Genomic DNA, 18178 nt, shown 5'->3' with positions numbered 1-18178 from the left:
CCTGGTCTGGCCTACATGTGACTCCAGACCCACAGCAATGTGGCTGCCTCTTAACTGCCCTCTGAAATGGCCGAGCAAGCCACTCAGTTGTCAAGGGCAGTTAGGGATGGGCAACTGAGTGGCTTGTCAGTAATGCCCACATCCCATGAACGAATACAAAAAAAATTCTAGAGAACTGCTAGTGTGATTACTTAGAGCTCTTAAATGAAATTGCCCAACAGCAACATGACCCAGACTCCATACTGATGCAGTGAACCTTTCTAAAATCAATATTGAGGCTCACATCACTGCTTAATAGAATGTGATGGAAGAACACATTCATTGACCCCCTGTTCCACAGATGGTTGAAAATGCCCACAGGGCATTGGCAGTGTGGCATCGTGGAACAAAGGGGCTCTTGTTACACCACACATATCACTGTATTATGCTGTACTACTGGCTGTCAACTCCTAGGCAAACAATAACCATAGCGCCAATTTTTGAGCAACTCCCAGCGAGAGTTCATAAGATCATAAGAACTAGGAGCAGGAGTAGGCCGTCCGGCCCCTCGAGCTTGCTCCGCCATTCAATAAGATCATGGCTGATCTTTTCGTGGACTCAGATCCACTTACCCACGCTCTCACCGTATCCCTTAATTCCTTTATTGTTCAAAAAGATATCTACCTTAGCTTTAAAAACGTTTACTGAAGAAGCATCAACTACTTCACTGGGCAAGGAATTCCATAGATTAACAACCCTCTGGGTGAAGAAGTTCCTTCTTAATTCAGTCCTAAATCTGAGTTACCTTGGCTTTAGGAGCCAAACACAAGAGTGCTGAATTGAACCTAAGTCAATAAAGTGCACATTTTGGAGCCAAGCTCCTTTCTAATACAGAGCTGGAGTCCTCCAGTGGACTTGAGCTGATCTCCTTGGGACTTCCTCATGTGCCAAGGACGTGTTGACAAGATCTTTACATAATATTGCAGTAGTAATTAAATACTTCACTCCAGTCACGACAGTGAACTTGGGACTACCCACATAAAAATAGGTTAATACTGAACAGTAAATTGTGTCTGACTGTAAATAGCTACATGATTGAATTTGGAAACAAAACTGGTAACTACTTGGCTGTAGCCATGGTTCTGTTTACCCTCAATGAAGAGGTAATTTAGCAGTTTGTTTGAACTTCCCCCTCATCAGACATGTAAATACCTTGACTATTTTTGGTAACCTATTAAAAAGAACATTTAAGAATTTTAAAATGGTTGTATAATTCTGAATAAGTTGGCAGGATGGAAAGAAGAAAGATCCTCAAAATGTATTGGTAATCGAAATGTAGAGGTTCTGGCCAGAGTACTGTTCTGTTGTGACATTAGAAATATAGTGTAGAGCTGAATGTTATACAATGGCCAAGCAGTAAACAGAATGGAGAGCAAGTCCTTTTAAAGAGGTTGGATCGAGGCGGTGCAGCGGGTTAAACACTGGCCTCTTACCTGTGAGGCCAGCATTTAAATTGAGCCCAGGCTGGTCTATTTTCTACATTACTTCTACCTGACTCATCCCATATGCGCTCTCCACATTGGGCATACAGCTAGGAAAATCTGGATGTATTTTGCAGCTATCTACAATCCGTCTTTCTTTGACCTCTTACCTCGTCCAATGCTCCTTTTTACAACTCTCAGTCCTCACTGCTTTGTGGTTTGTTGAATATTCTGAAATAATTCTTAACCGTGATGTTGTTTCAGGCCCACTACACAACCACTGCGGTCTGGTACAATTTACTTCCTTCTGTGTAGTTATCTGTGACTCAGAAGGTAGCACGCTTGCCTGTGAGTCAGAAATCTGTAGGTTCAAGCCCCACTCCAGAGACTTGAGCACATCATCAAGTATGACACTCCAGTGCTGCATTGTTAGAGGTGCATGCATCTTTCAGATCAGGTAGTAAACAGAAGCCTTGTCTACCTTCTCAGGTCGACGTAAAAAAATCCCATGACCGCTATCCGAAGAAGAGCAGGGGAGTTATCCCCTGTGTTCTGGCCAATATGTATCCCTCAAAAAACATCACTAAAGAGATTATTCTGGTCATTATTATATTTCTGTTTGTGGGAACTTGCTGTGCATAAATTGGCTGCTGCCCTTCCTGCATTACAACAGTAACTGTGCTTCAAAAGTACTTCACTGTAAAGTGCTCTGGGATATCCTGAGGTTATGAAAGGCGCTACATAAATGCAATATTGCTTTGGGCTATATCTTGCTGAATGAAACCGTGCAATTTCAGCCTTATTATATTCTGCTTGTGAACTTATTTTGTGACAAATTTGGAAATGCTGGAATTCTGATATGGTGTAAGGGCCAGTTACAGAGTACAGTCCTCCTGGACTCAGTGCAATCTCGCCACACAATTCTACTCATTCGATGCAGTGCATAATACTTCAACAACAACATTGAAACCAACTAACTACCCAGCCATTTTCAAATTGATCTTCCACTCTCTTCCCACATCAGTTTTCTTTAAGCCGCATACAAACTTCTGTGCTGTTGTTCCGATGCCCTTTTAAATGTAATGTTTACTACATTGTAAACACTTTGAGGCATACTGATGTTGCACAAGCTCTATTAATGGTGTACATGGGTGGGGAAAATCAGGCAACTCCATTTTGAAAAGATCCCATTGTTTTACGTGCATTGGGATAAGATCATAGAAAAGAACTTTGCATCAATTTATTCAAAGCAGAAAGGACAGAGGAGAAACAGATGGTTCGATTCATGAAGACCCTTTCATGTGTTGTAATTGTTGCTTTGTATATCCTTTACATAGAGTTGTTCACATACTGTGTTCACACAGTGGCGCAGTGGTTAGCACCGCAGCCTTACAGCTCCAGTGACCCGGGTTCAATTCCGGGTACTGCCTGTGTGGAGTTTGCAAGTTCTCCCTGTGTCTGCGTGGGTTTTCTCCGGGTGCTCCGGTTTCCTCCCACAAGCCAAAAGACTTGCAGGTTGGTAGGTAAATTGGCCATTATAAATTGCCCCTAGTATAGGTAGGTGGTAGGGAAATATAGGGACAGGTGGGGATGTGATAAGAATATGGGATTAGTGTAGGATTAGTGTAAATGGGTGGTTGATGGTTGGCACAGACTCGGTGGGCCGAAGGGCCTGTTTCAGTGCTGTATCTCTAAACTAAACTAAACCACCAATATGATGCTCTCTTAAAAGGGTAAAATGCTGCTTCTGCTTTTGCAACACTTCTTCAGGCAATTCTGGCAGACAGAGGTAATTCTTACCTAACCTGCTCAGCAGAAAACTGACCAGATTGGGTCAGACCACGGTTTTACACTATGTCCCATTTCACACCCCATTCATTTTACTCTCTACTGAATATTTTCATGTCTGCCACCCCACTTCACCCACTGCAAGACAAATACAGCCTTTTTAACTCTGGGACCTAACATATTCCAAAGTAAAGGGAGTCTGTTCCAAACAAAGTGCAGTAACCTGTTAATTGGGGATGGTCTTTACTATTAATGGAGTTGATTGCTATGAATTTACAATCAGACTTTCAGTTGGGACAAATGAAAAAGAGGACTGGGTATTTCCAAACCAAGTGAAGGATATCATTGAAATGCTTGTGGGCTTGATCTGATTTGACGAAATAACTGATTACAGCCCCAACCCACTTAATAATTGCTTATGAAGGGGCCTCCTTTAAAGACTAACAGACTGCAACATTTGGTGTATCTGATAGCAACAGCAAGAAAGCCATTAAAGCTATTTCTGGGTATAAGTGTACTTACTCCAAGATGAATTGACTTATGTTAATGTGGAGCACATGGACCTGTTCATATCATGACCTTATACTTAAGACTTAATACTGAACAGGAACCCTTACAGGTCCCCTTGTTTAAAAATTATAATACAATGTTAATCTCTGATTTAAAGGTGTGTTGTGTTCATGTTGAAAGGTTCACCTTCCTGAAATTACTATATTTTCTGAAATTTCAATACAGTGATTCTGTTTTCCATCTTGGAAAATTTCAATTGCTGTAGATCATTAGTTGTGTTCATTTTGGACATTTTGTCTTTTGTGGAGGTATTATAATTTTGATGAACTAAAAATAATGGGAGATGAATTCATTTTGGTTCGATTATCAAACAGTAATAACCATTTGTTTTTGGATAAATTGGATGAATAGTGCCTTAATCTCTGTAACCTTGGTAGGGAGAACAATTAGGCAGTAAGTTATAGTGGCCTTTTCACCCCTGTAACTCCCATATACTAATAATTGACAACATATGCTTTGTGGCAACACTTCTTGAATTCTGTTTCACATAAATGTTGCAGGAAAACCAATATAACCCACTCCCTTCTTAGCAACACTGTGGTGCATTTATATTCAGGCAAAATCTTTAAAAGACTACTTTAGAAAGTCATTGGAACAGTTCCTGGTTAGAAAAGAACCTTCTGAAAGGCTAAATTGTGCCTTTATTTGAGATTTTTCAGTGTTAAAGGGGACAAGGGCAGTGTCAAATCGAAATGTGTTTGCAGGCTACAAACAACTGTACCCAGTTGAAATGGGCAATTTGAAACAGCAGAGCCTTTCCTTTAGACCTATCTACACCCATAGCCACTACCAGCTGGTCTCATGTTTAGCTATGTATGTGTGAAAAGCTTTTATTGCTGGAATATACTTTCCGATTCCAGTTTCTACTTTTGTCCCAGTAGATTGACCGGGATGGACCCTGAGTACAGGATTTTCCCTGCCGTCAGGGTCAAATGGGGGTCAGAAGCCCACAATGTGTGGGGAACAGTCACCTGGCTGTGATTTTACCCAGATTGACCAATTAATGGCCAGAGGGCGAATTCACCATCCAATTAAGGACGGTGGACGGGCTCACTAAGCTGGAAGGCCAATAGGAGGCCCTCCAGCTCTGAAGAAGCAGCAGGCTGCTCTTTCAGGTAAATGAGAGCGAGGGTTACTCAAGACGGAGACGCCCTCTCTCCAACTATTTTAATCTGAAATTTAAAAATGGCTTCAGCGGACGGGACACCATTGTGGGGTGGGTGTGGGATGTGTGGTGGGGTTGGGGGGAGCCCCTCTACAGGGCGTCCTTCAGCTGCAGCTGAAGCCAGGCAAACAGGGAGGGAAGGCCTCTAAGCCTGCCTGGAGTGTTGGCCTCCCGTTCTGCTGCCAGGAGGCTGCATCCAGGCAGCTACACTGTTCCCTGACACTTCCGGGGACCTGGAGGCCAACTGGAAAATTCTAGTGGGCTATTGACAAATAGGCCTTTAACGAGGTCAGTTCACTACCCACTGTTTACGGGCGGGTAGCCCTGCCGCCCCACCATCCCCCCTCTGGGAAAATCGCCCGGGGATGGGATGGAGCCGGGGAACCGGCACCCCGTGCCTGTCTCTATCGAAGCCTAAAAGTTCAACCCCTTTAATTACCTCCCAATAGAATAACGGGGGATTGTGTGCACCAGCGCCCTCCCATCCTGACTCTGCCATGATTCATGGAACATCACCTCATGTCCACAAGGGCCAGTGGTACCCACACCACTGCAGGTACATCCCTAGAGCTGGAGTCTTCCACGTGGCTGGAAAGTCCCTCACTTGGGTGGCACAGTGGTTAGCACCGCAGCCTCACCGCTCCAGCAACCCAGGTTCAGTTCTGGGTACTGCCTGTGTGGAGTTTGCAAGTTCTCCCTGTAACTGCGTGGGTTTCTGCCAGGTGCTCCGGTTTCCTCCCACAGCCAAAGACTTGCAGGTTGATAGGTAAATTGGCCATTGTAAATTGCCCCGATTGTAGGTAGGTGATAGGAGAATGGTGGGGATGTGGTAGAGAATATGGGATTAATGTAGGATTAGTAAAAATGGGTGGTTGTTGGTCGGCACAGATTCAGTGGGCCAAAGGGTCTGTTTCAGTGCTGTATCTCTAAATAAATAAATTGCACCCCAGCCAGCTTCCCTTCAGCCCCTTTAAGGGAGGCTGATCCAGATACTGCAAATAAAAATAACTCTATCTTCAGAGGCATGAAACTGCTTTCCTCGCTTACCATACATAAAAACAGAAAATGCTGGAAATACTCAGGTCAGGCAGCATCTTTGGAGAGAGAAGCAGAGTTTAACGTTTGAGGTCTATGACCTTTTCATCAGGGGTTTTACAGTGCTTTGTTTTAAACACAGAAATGTAGCTTTCTGAATCTATGAATGTAAGTAACTAGGGATTCAGGAGAGCAGGTCTTTTCTTCTGAAGGCTGATTTCAGAAGAATTGTGGCACCAGCAAATAAAGGAACGAATGAATGAATGAGACCTATATCATGCCCCAGAAATTGGTCTGTGCAGTGCTTATGGTCAGAGCAACAGCATTTCAGCATATCCTCCAATTGGTCCTGAGCAACACTATGTGAGCTCTGCTAGTTTGAGGCCCCAACTTGGGAGCATGTCTCATTGAACAGGAGGATTGGGCTTGAATCGTTGATTCCCTGCAGCTACTACATTGAGTGAGTTGATCATTTTCAGGGCCAGTGCGTTCTGGAGCCTCATTAGACTTTCGTTACAGGCAATCCTCCATCGATTGATCCATGCTGATATCAGCAGTCCTTTCCACCTGTTCATAAAGCAGACTCATTCCTAGGAATTCCTGCTGTGGCTTTTAGGAGCTTGATTCTTAAAAGACCTGACTGACCATTTGGTATTGCATTTGAAGCTTCTTTTTTATTGTGATGCATCTTTTGGTGCATTACTTTCTGCTGCTGTCACATTTTTGCATGGCAAGGTGCCTTTTGCAGATCTCCTTTTCCTCTCAGCACTGCGACTTATAGCTGTCACTTCCTTAGTAGCATCCACTGTGCTTCCGATGGCAGTGCTGGATTAGTTTTTCTTGTGGCTTTATTTTTGCACAAATCAGAAATCTTAATGAATGGCTAAGGGCCACAGTGCTGGACATCACATGAAAAATGTAGGGGCACAAGATCAAGTAAATTAACTGTTGGTGCTGAAGAGGCAGCAAGGTTAGATTTTGAAGGATTATAGGAGGAAGTGAAGACTAAGAGATATGGAGATCCTGGGAAAGTTAGAATAGCAAATGTTGCTTGATTTTATCATCACATGATTGTTGATGGAGGAGCAAGTAAAGTGATATATTTGGAGTTTAGGAGGACGCCACATGGACTGGGGTGGTTCAAGAAGGCAGCTCACCACCACCTTCTCGAGGGCAATTAGGGATGAGGCAACACGGGCCTTGCCAGCAACACTCGCATCCCATGAACGAATCTTTTGGGGAAAAAAAAGGGAAAGCTCAAGAAAGTGTAAGAGGTAAGTCTGGTAACCTTAATCAGAGCCAGAATGGTCTTCTGGACTAATTCGATCAGCTAATGGGCAGTGAGGGTGGGCGGCAAGAGGAATTTTCCAGATTATTTTTCCCTAATTGGCCTGGTTACACCTCTCGCATAGGAGATCACAGGGCTCTGGGCGGGGTGGGAAGTGTCTGTATTGTGATGCGTTAAGACTTTACAATTGCATGGGATAGGCTGCACGGAGCTGTAAGAGAAGGACTGGTCTTTAAATGGTGCCTTTCACAGCCTCAAGCCATCCTAAAGCACTTCATAGTCAATGACGTGTAGTCACTGTTGTAATGCTGCGCAGTAGTCAATTTGCACATAGCAAAGCCCCACAGACAGTAATGAAGGAAAGATCAGATTATCTGTTATTGTGATTTAGCTTGAGGCATAAGTATTGACCAGGACCCCCCCCTCCTCTTCGAAATAGTGCCATATCCAACTGAGAAAGCAGACTGGGCCACAGTTTAACGTCTCGTCCAAAAGACAGCACATCTGACAATGCTACATCCCCTCAGTACTGCACTGGAGTAGCACTTGAACCCACAACCATCTGTCCGTCATTTATTTGTATGTTCATGGTAATATATATATTAACAAAATAAAGGCAAGACAGGGTATTGCAGGTGTGAGGGCAGAGCCATGAGAGGTTTGGGTGTTGAGCGTTCTCTTCTGTGAGAAAGAATCTCCCAGCTGCTGGTCTGTGCTGCACAGACCCATCTTGCAGTAATGAGTAACTGGAGAAGAACCACTGATCCCAGTTGCCGCAGACCGTGATATCTTGTGATTTCTGGTGATACGTCAGACAGACATGGGGTTGAGCCTCTGGGAAAAATGATCAGCGATTTTATTTTCCTGAGAATTGCTGATTATTTTTCAAAAAAGCCACACGGTCCTGCTTGAAGTGAAATGCCACTTGATCTAAATCCAGATTGACGCTGGGTGCTGAGTCGGCATAAAGTTGCTTTTTGATATCCTGAAAAACCTCTCTCATATTGACCCCATTAAAAATACTAATGGAATATAACAGGATTGTGAGCTGGCACACTTTGTTGTATTTAACATTTTCAGAGCCATCCAGTAAATGTCACATCCACTGTTTTTGTACTGAAAGATACTGAAATTAAAGGCCAAAATACAACATAGCTGCTGTTAACTGGAAAACTTGTGAGGAATTCTTGGCAATGGAGGTGAATAGCAGCCTGGAATGCTACACATATATGCATACAAATTCAAGCAGGCATTTAAATATACTTATTGCCTTTCTTAGAGGCAGTTTGAGTGAGCACGGCATAGATTTTGCCATGGTATTTCAGAGCGTTAGTGTTACGAGAAATAGCAGAGAGCTATGTGCACAAAGCTGTCTTAAACATTTCATTGTGAGGAAAAACTATAGTCTGAGGCAGTCAGCTCTTTATTGTCATGCCGACAGCACACTGAATGCTTTGGCCTGCGATTACATTCCTCCAACCAGCAGGCAGCTGAACCATCAAAATCTGGTGCTAATGTGTCGCCAGTCGATGACTCAAAGTTCCGAGGAGATTTGCGTGGCTGGAAAAGTAAGGCGATGCTGCAGCCACGTATGAATTTGTTTCTGGAATTTGAGGCTTCCTCTTTCTCAAGTTTTATTTGTCACAGAAACGTCTTCTCGGATTTCTTGGGGAAGGGGAAATGAAAGGCTCGAGTGCAGCAAAAAGACTTTTTAAAAATCACATATTAGTGATAGAGTTTGAAATGCCAACAACTAAATCTAGCTTCAGGTGTCATGCCACCCACAATGGTTCAATGGGTTTGTCAGTGAGTAACTGAGCCATGCATTCCAGTAAAAGAAAGACTGCATTTATATAGTGCCTTTCATGATCTCAGGACCTCCCAAAGTGCTTTGCAGCCAGTTAAGTATAGTCACTGAAATGTTGCCATTATTATATTGTGGGAAATGCAGCAGCCAATTTGCGCACAGCAAGATTTCACAAACTGCAGTGAAATAAATGACCAGATTATCCGTTTCACATGTTGGTTGAGGGACAAATAGCGGCCAGGATACCGGGAGTGCTCCCCTGTTCTTCTTTGAATAGTGCCGTTTATAGCCACCTGAGGGCAGATGGGGCCTCAGCTTAACATCTCGTCCAAATGTCAGCACTTCCGACAGTGCTGCATTCCCTAAGTACTGCATTGAAATGTTTGCCTGCATTAGGTGCATTGGGGTGTGAAACCACAACATGTTGACTGAGGGATGAGTGCTTACACTGAGCCACAGGAGGGTACCGGGTTCCAATGCCTTGTCTGTGCCGGGTTCACTAATTTAAGCTGTGGTAGTGATTAAAGGTACTGTGGTCAGTCTAGTATCTCAGGATTAGGCAGGGCACATTGGACACCCGCTGCTTCTAATATCCATCCAGAAAACCCTTGCTTGGAGGTGCTTGTGGGAGGGGGCCAGATGAGGGCAGCATTGGGCTTCCACATGACACACCCTGCAGTTGAATATCTGCCATCAGAAGGTCCCACCATCTCGGAGGTTTCTTTTACTTACAAAGAGTAGCCCTTGAACAATCCAAATAACATAGACCTTATTTTAATGACAAAACTCAAAACAAGACCATACAGGATGTCTTTCAGCTCTTCAACTCCCAGCCTCTTTCAGGGCCTGGATCCCTTTTATGCTCAGATGGATGGGGAAAATCTCCTTCCACTCCAGGTGCAATTATTTTTCAAAGAGTGGTTCTTAAAGGAGCCATGCCCTTGCTGTGGGATCAGGGCCCTCAGAGCCTGTGGCTGACATCCCATCTCTCAGTCACCCTGCCAAACTTGTCTGGAGAGGAGATGCAAAAGTAGAATGAGATAAAAAGATGCTTTTTTGGAGGACATTTTTATCCATGGGTGGTTTGAATCTTTGGAAATTGCAGTAATAACAATGGCCTCATCTTCTGCTATGAAGGTGCTGACTCATCAGGGTACAGTTCTAGTGGTAACATCACCCAAGTGGGCCATTCTTCACTGTGACCAAACTGTTGGACCCGTGTGAGCCTCAGACCTAAGCCTAATCCACGTCTATGTTCACACACGCACACTTTCTGATCGGAGAAACCAGACAGTGATCAAGACTGCAGCTCTTGGCTGATATTTTTTTTTCCCCCACCCATTAGGTGTGAAGGTATTTGTTGCTAATTCTAGCACCCCGACTGTTTTCTCTGCTGAACTCGGCAAACTAGTCATGGGACTTGAAATGCCTGTGCATTGTGTGACCTAATGCTACGTTGCCAGGTTCCGAATCCAACTCAGTCATCGGACAGCCTACTTTTGTAATAACACTGAGGAAAGCTGAGAAGACTGCTGCACTGATTTAATTTGTTATCAAAAACTTGGCCGCCGTTTGTACAGTGCGATGCAGGTGCGGCAGAATAGATGCATTAAAATCACGGTGGTTTAATGGCTGTTCAAAAGGCACTTTTATATTGTGTGGGACCCGTGCTGGTGCTACAGAGTTCTCCAAACGGGGCAGGAGCTTTGACGGAGATTGACGGAAGACTGGGAAAAATGGCACAACTGTCGTTTATATTGAATTTTCTGGGACTCCTCCATCAATGTTATGTTGGCTTGAACAGGAGAATCCCGATGGGAATTATTGACGTTGGTTTGTGCTGAAGTAAGAGCAAAATACTGCGGATGCTGGAACTCTGAAGTGAGAACAGAAATTGCCGGAAATACACAGCAGGTCTGACAGCATCTGTGGAGTGAGAAACAGAGTGGTGTGTGCTGAGGTAGGTAGTCTCAGCCAGGATGGTGGGAGGGGGATTACAGTTGGCCTCAGTGCCATTAGAGGATTTTTACCCACGAGAATGGGATGCACGAGGCACTAGCTGTCAATAGGTGAGAGCCAGATGTGGTTTTTACCCCTCAGTCATGTGAATCTCAACCAATTCCAGCCCACCAGAGACTCCTGGCACCAAAAAGGGTCGGGGACAGAGGAAGCCCAGAAATGTAAGTTTTTAAAGAAAAAATGTTTTGTCACAGTTTGTGGGCTGTGCAGGGTAAGCGTGTCCCTTTCAGGCCCACGAGAGAGCCTTGGGCATTCCCCAGCTCTGGGATTTGCACCCCACCCTGACCATGAAGCATTCTCGACCCTCCCCACGCCACTCTACCTCACCATTTAGCTTACCTTTGTGGCCCCTGGTAGCCTGAAATTTCTCTCCTGGCCACCAGCAAGGTAATGACTCCTCATCTAATTGAGGCCTAGGAGTTAAGATCACTGTGGTGATCATGTGGTGCCAGGCTTCAAGCTTGCCACTCTTGCCCCTCACTCCTGCACTTATGCCCTGAATTACAGAGAAAAAAGTGGCTAGGGCTGATTTTGTGTCAAGTGAACCCTCTGTCAAGTGTAGATATTGGGTGAGGACAGGATCAGACTCTGCTGTGATGCCCAACTCCCCATTGCCCCCAATCCACATTCACTGTTGAATAGCTGGTATTCACTGCCTAGGTTTACATATGAACAATGGCTGAGGTTCATCTGTTGTTGAAACTGAGTCCCAACAGCAGGGGCCATAATGTTAGGAGGAGATGACGTGGGTGAAGGGGTGGGGCTTGGGCGTTGATCTGAGGAGTGTTTGAAAGTAAATGAAAAATCTCTCATGTCATTGAGTGATGAAGTGAATTAGATTCCTGTAACCTTTAACAGGGCAGATAACCGATCTATTTGTAATGTAAATGGACAAAGATAAGAACAACAGTGCTGTACGGCGTCCGGTAATGGAGCAAGGTTATTCTGAATCAGTATCAAGGCAGTTTGCCAATTGTTTCAATTAAGTTAATGGAATTCACCCTGTCTGTGTTAGAGGCAGAAAATGGTGCAGACTCTAGATACTTTTATTGAATAGAAACTTTGTTAGATTTGTCCTTCTAACTAATTTCATTGGCTACATTTACAAATTCTTATTTATTTGCTTTATTGAGTTTTTGCTTATGGGCTTAGTGATTTGAGGCAGGTTGTGCTCAGGATTGTTAGCACTGCGGAAATCAACAGGGCAGATTTCCCTGGGTCTGTGCCCAGGTGCGGTGAATATTAGAGGATTGGCTGGCTTGCAGTGAACACGTGTAAAGATCTCACCTGGTCTTCTGATCTCGTGCGATCAGCTAACATCATCATCAATCTCCCCTGATGCATTTTCTTTACAGACTATAAAGCCATTTTAGTGCTTCGTAAAGGCAGAAATTGCAAATGGTTCCTTTCATTCTATGATTCTTTCGTCCATAGGGTAGCTTCCGATAGGGATAACAGGACCTTGTAAGTTACTCTGATAGTAAATGCTGAGTGAGATAAATGTCTATTTTCTTTGACATTTCTAGGACTGATTATGGGATTCTGATCCTCAGACGGGAAATTACTTCATTTCAACGGTGGTTTTGAAGTAGGTCTCCAGACACAAAAGTACAAACTCTTGCAGTGCAAAACCACGAACCCACGGCTAGAACTTCCCACGATTGTCTGTGGTTTATGATTCCCAATTATAGATGATTCAGGGTGTCAACCTTGTGTGAGCCTCGACTGTTTCTGATAAATATTCTGTCCCTTTAACAAGTTAAATATTGCAATCTTCTGCTTAAGGACAAGTTTAATCTAACTACATGTATTTCCTTCTCCTATAACAGTAAGGTTTTGTTAAGTGCAAGCTTTCATTTGTGCACTGGATGAAAAGGAAGTTTAATACCACAACTTTGGATGCTTTTTTTCCTCAATCGTCTGTCCTGTTAATCCTCTGTTAAAAGTTGTAATATCATACAGCAGTGTAATGATTAAAGTACTGGATTAGTAACACAGATTCCAACCTGGCAAGCTATGAAACTGAATTCAGTAAATCTGGTAATGTGCAGGCTAACGGAAATCAATCTTTCATTTCCATATAACCAAAACCCTTTCTTACATTTTTGATGGTAAAGTTAAATTGAAATTTATTTTCTATTAAGAAATAGCATGTAATAAAGCACACAAAATGTGAAGCCGATGGCACTTATTTACATTTATGCTCTTCTGCTTTCCTTTGACGAAAATTTATGATTTGTTCTTTTGATTTAATTGTTTCTTCAGGAGAATATCCTGAGACAGACGTGAAGTGGGGTTGGTTCAGCCCTCCGCAGAACCCATGTCTGCTTTTGTATGACTGTAGCTAGTTCCAGCCAAGTCTGAGTAGGCTGGCAGAATTCAACATATGGTCTGGATTTGGTTGAAATAAAGGCTGACTCTTAACAAAAGAATGATGAGTCTAACCTTGTGTGAACTGTCAAATAGAATCATGGTCGCTTGACTGAAAAGCAGCAAGTCCCATATGCCTGGCTGTGCTGAGGAGATCAATGCTGGGAGTCACGCTTATTTCAGTGATGTGATTAATTGAGTCGGGTTTGACATTTGGTATCGCAAATCAAACATTTATTGTATTTTACAGATCAAAGACTTTAAAGCAATATTTGGCAAAGAGACTCTTGGGTACATTTTTAAACATAGAAAAGTTTAGAAGATGAAAGAAGAACAGAGTTCTAATTCTGTGGGTTAGCATATTAGAAACAGTAAATAGCCATTTGTCCTTCCTTTTTTTGATAGACTTTTATACTCCCCTGTCACTGGAAAGGGTTCTTTCTGCCAGTCTGAAAATGTTAACCAGTAAAAGGTCTCTCTCAATTTGGATGTACCAGTGATCTATAGAACATCAAGACCCATGATGATGACATAGAAATCGAAAGGGTTTTGAGCTAAGTTGGAGAATAAAGGGTTCAAGAAATGTAATGTTTTTTAAAAATAAATATTGCAGAGCATCTCTTGCTAAGTAAATACTGGAATTCCAAATATGTAAATACTTCCAAGATCTCTTAATTTGCTTTTGCTCCATCAGGCAGCTATAGTTAAGAATTTGCTATGGATTTGTCAGGGCCCATCTATTTTCCTGAAATGTACAATGTGTGTATCGAACCACAGCTGGAATTTCATTTTAAGTCCCAATCCCGACCCCAGGCTGAATTCTGGGTTAGCACCCTGGAAGCAAATTAATTAGCCGCCTCCAGGAGCCCTATCTGATTAAGGATGGTTGGCAGGCTCCCAACGCTGGAGGGCCAATAGGAGGCCTTCCAGCACTGAGAGATCGGCAGCCCCGCCGGCGGAGATGGGAGCGGCTGAAGTAGGTATGAGAACAAGAGGGTGCTTAAAGATGGAGGCGCCCCGTGACGACTTTGCAAAAATTTATAAATAGAAAGATGCTTCAGCTGCCAGACTGCCTTAGTGGAGGGAAAACCCTTCCACTGGGCAGCTAGCAGTCGCAGCTGTGGCCATCTTGCAATCGCCGTGACGGGGGGTGGGGTAAAAATGCAAGAAGGAACGTAGGCCTCCTGGTCCCCTGCCTTCATTCATCGGCCAAGCTTCGGCCTCAGTGGGGGGGGGGCCCCACCTGCTGACTGGAAAATTCCAGTCGACGTCCGGACAGTGGCATTAATGGGCCCTTTAGTTGGCTAATCGGCCAACAAAATGAGCTGGAGGCGCGACCATGCCGACAAACCGGCACACTGGCCAGCTGCGGGGAATTGCAGGGCCACTCACCTCTGCTCCGGCCTCTGCAGCACTTCGGAAATCCGTCCCCGTGTGTCGATGAATGATCAGGCTTTATGGTAATCCAGAAGCTTGCTTTAGTTGTTTCTTCACTCAGTATTTGCTCATTTGGGAGGGTATGACTATATTGAGACATGGAGAGCACTAGCTGGTGTGGTGATGGTCTGCTGATGTCCAGCTGTATCATTTGGTGAAATTGCTTCTGACAAAACCCGTGTTGAATCAAAATCAGGATGTTCGGCAGCGAGTCCTATTTCATCAGCAATCCCTGAACGATTTCACAAACAGCTTCTTTGGTTCCAGTTTCTCTGCCAAAAAAATGCTGGATGTAGCCTGCAGGTTGCTGAGCACCTGACAAAGAAGATTATTAATGTTATGGCTCAGACACTGATTAATGTAACTTTTCTACAACTTGCATTTATCTAGTGCCTTTAATGCAGTAAACATCCTAAAGTGCTTCACAGCAACATTATCAAACAACCATTTGGCACCAAGCCACATTAAGAAATATTAGGACCGACGACCAAAAGCTGGGTCAAAGAGGTAGGTGATAAGGGGCCTGTTGAAGGAGGAGATAACAGTCAACAGGCAGAGAGATTTCACGAGAAAATTCCGGAACTTAGGGCCTAGGTAACTGAAGGCATGGCCACCAATGATGGGGAAATGGAAATCAGGGATGTGCTTGAGGCCTGAATTGGAGAAGTGCAGAGATCTTCGAGTCCTTTAGGGTTGGAGGAGGTCACAGAGATGGGGAGTAACAGGGCCATGGAAGGATTTGAACACCAGGCTGAGAACTATAATGAAGACGTTGCTGTACCAGGGCTAAGTGTAGGTCTGTGAGCACAGGGAGTTGGGTGAATGGGACTTTGTATGAGTTATGGTACGAGCAGCAGAGTTTTGGATGTGGTATGAGGATTTCCAAGAGTATTGGGTACAGCTGGTAGCCCGTGTATGGCACAGGTCATGCAGCCTACACACTGTCCCAGTGTGCAGGTTGAAGTGCTATTCTTTGAGTGGGTAACTTGAATAGCCAAATGGTAATCCTGTTGGCTAAATTTTGTGCATTAGCTACAAGGGTACCTGAGGTACAAATCCAAATCTGGGTTTATGCTAATTACCTAAAAAGAGGTAATCACATAAATCTGGGAACAGTCCCCTCAGTGCGCGATGGGCTAGTTTTCCTGACACAGACATTGCCGGTCCTGCAAACTTGGGGATTTGCTGTCCTCAATCTGAATAGGAAGGAAAGATGCGTGTCGAGGAGAGAGTGCTCCCTGCCTGCTCGCCAGCCTTTCCTCAGAGTTTCACCAGAGGTCAGCCTGCACTGCCTGCAGGCAGAAGGCGCTGCTTCACAAACCACTGACCACCTCCAGGCGCGTATCCATTGTCTCTCGAGATAAGGAGGCCCAAAAGAAAAAGATTGGATCTATCAGCGGTGAAGGGATTAAAAAGGTGGAGGTTAAGTGGAAGATTACCTCTGTTATTTATAAGAAAATTATAAGAGTACATATAACAATGACATAACTAATCTAATTATTAAAAAATATTTGTGGTTGTGATGTGCGTGACACAGGCAAGGCAATATTTATTGCCCATTCCCAAATACCCTGAGGACATTAAGAGTCAACCACAAAGTATGGGACTGGAGTCACATACAGGGTCAGACTGGGTAGATGTGGCAAATTCCCTTTCTTAATGAACCAGTTGGATTTTTTGTGACTTTATAAAAGGGCTGAAATGCAGGATAGCAAAATATTGTGAAGACTATGTGGTTTGTATTGTAGTTGAAGGATTTCAAAGACAATAAACACAAATGGAGGCTAGAATTTAAATTGACCTAAGTTTTCCAACCAGTTTGGTCTTGATCATGTTTAGGGGACATTGTAAACAAAAATAGCTGCAATCAGGGTTGTGAGAGATCACCATAGGATCTGTACTAAGGTCACTTCATGAAGTTGTCCAGGCTCATGTTTCTAGTATTCATGCAGGAATGCAACCCATTTCTCTGAAGCAACTTGTAGAAACTGCGCTGAACATGGTTTTGCAAACAATAAATGTAGGTGCCAGTGCCAGTTAAGCTTCAGCACCCTTAATATCCTCTGGTAGGAGTAATACTAGTAGTCTGGAGCCTCAGCCCTCATCTTATAAAAGGTTCCTCAGACACCAGTCAAACCTGGCAGCGTAGGAACAGGAGTAGGCCATTTAGCCCCTCGAGCCTGTTACACCATTCAGTTAGATCATGGCTGATCTGCCTCCTAACTCCATATACCCGCCTTTGCCCATATCCCTCAATACCTTTTGGATAACAAAATTCTATCAATCTCAGATTTAAAATTTACAACTGATCTAGCATCAATTGCCACTTACGGAAGAGAGTTACAAATTTCTGCCACCCTTTTGTGCACAGAAGTGTTTCCTAATTACTCCCCTGAAAGGTCTGGCTCTAATTTTTAGACTATGCCCCCTCGTCCTAGACTCCCCAGCCAGTGGAAATAGTTTATGATGCAGTCTACATGAGGCCTGAGTAAATGACCCTAACCTATTTTTTTTTTTTGAAGGTTCCTTGTGGGCCAGAAGGAGCTGAAATGAAGGCCCTTCACCCCCACTCCCACATCCACCCAACCCCGTACTTGCCTTGCTGGAGCTCATTTATTGTCAGTCGCCAGTGGTAGCCTCACCATCCATCAATTCTGACTTCTTCCCACTGGCAGTGGCATCATATCATCCCCATTAGCTTTGAGTGGGAGTCAGTTGGGACATATAAATGAGGCCAGGGTGATAAACCCCCCCTGGCCTCATGCTCCGGGTACGGGGGTGGACTTGACAGTTCACCACCAGCTTCAACCACGCACACCCAATTCCAGTCCCATGTTAAAATTGTTCCTTAAATGTCCCTGCAACCGTTGATGAAAGGACCCCATTTTACTTATGCGCAGAAGGTTTCTGCATAGGAGTCATTAGCATAGGTTTAAAAGATGCAACATTGGCTGCAGGATCATGGGTGCACATTGTAAGAGGGATGGGAGTGGGTGAGACAGAAATTAGCCGACAATAGGGAGTCCATGGTTTCTCATTATCAGCCTAGCATTAGCTGGTGCCTCCATCTGTAGGGATGTTTAATGGAGTTTGAATGAGGTGACTTACTACTATATTCCTGTATGTGATAATTTTATGCAGGCATTAACCCATTTATTTTAATCTGGTTACTGTCTATATGTATACAAAATTATGAGGGGCATAGATAGGGTAGATAGGAAGAAACTTTTTTTCCCTTA

General features: G+C 43.9%; 1 protein-coding gene across 6 annotated transcripts in view; it reads left to right on the top strand.

The window, feature by feature from the left end:
• Positions 1-18178, top strand: part of LOC137355508 (paladin-like) — a 261128-nt gene that overhangs the window by 180836 nt on the left and 62114 nt on the right. The window contains exon 19 of one of the 6 annotated variants that reach the window (XM_068020735.1): positions 12659-12939. The exons of the other annotated variants lie outside the window; for them this stretch is intronic. Within the exon in view, the coding sequence (XP_067876836.1) occupies positions 12659-12664 (6 nt within the window). The 3' untranslated portion in view covers positions 12665-12939. Of the gene's footprint in view, positions 1-12658; positions 12940-18178 lie in introns of those variants that run through there. 6 annotated transcript variants of the gene reach the window in all.

The sequence above is a fragment of the Heterodontus francisci genome, chromosome 42, assembly GCF_036365525.1.
Source record: "Heterodontus francisci isolate sHetFra1 chromosome 42, sHetFra1.hap1, whole genome shotgun sequence".
Lineage (NCBI taxonomy): Eukaryota > Metazoa > Chordata > Chondrichthyes > Heterodontiformes > Heterodontidae > Heterodontus > Heterodontus francisci.
The sequence above is the reverse complement of the archived record's forward strand: the minus strand, read 5'-3'. Positions and strand labels throughout refer to the sequence as shown.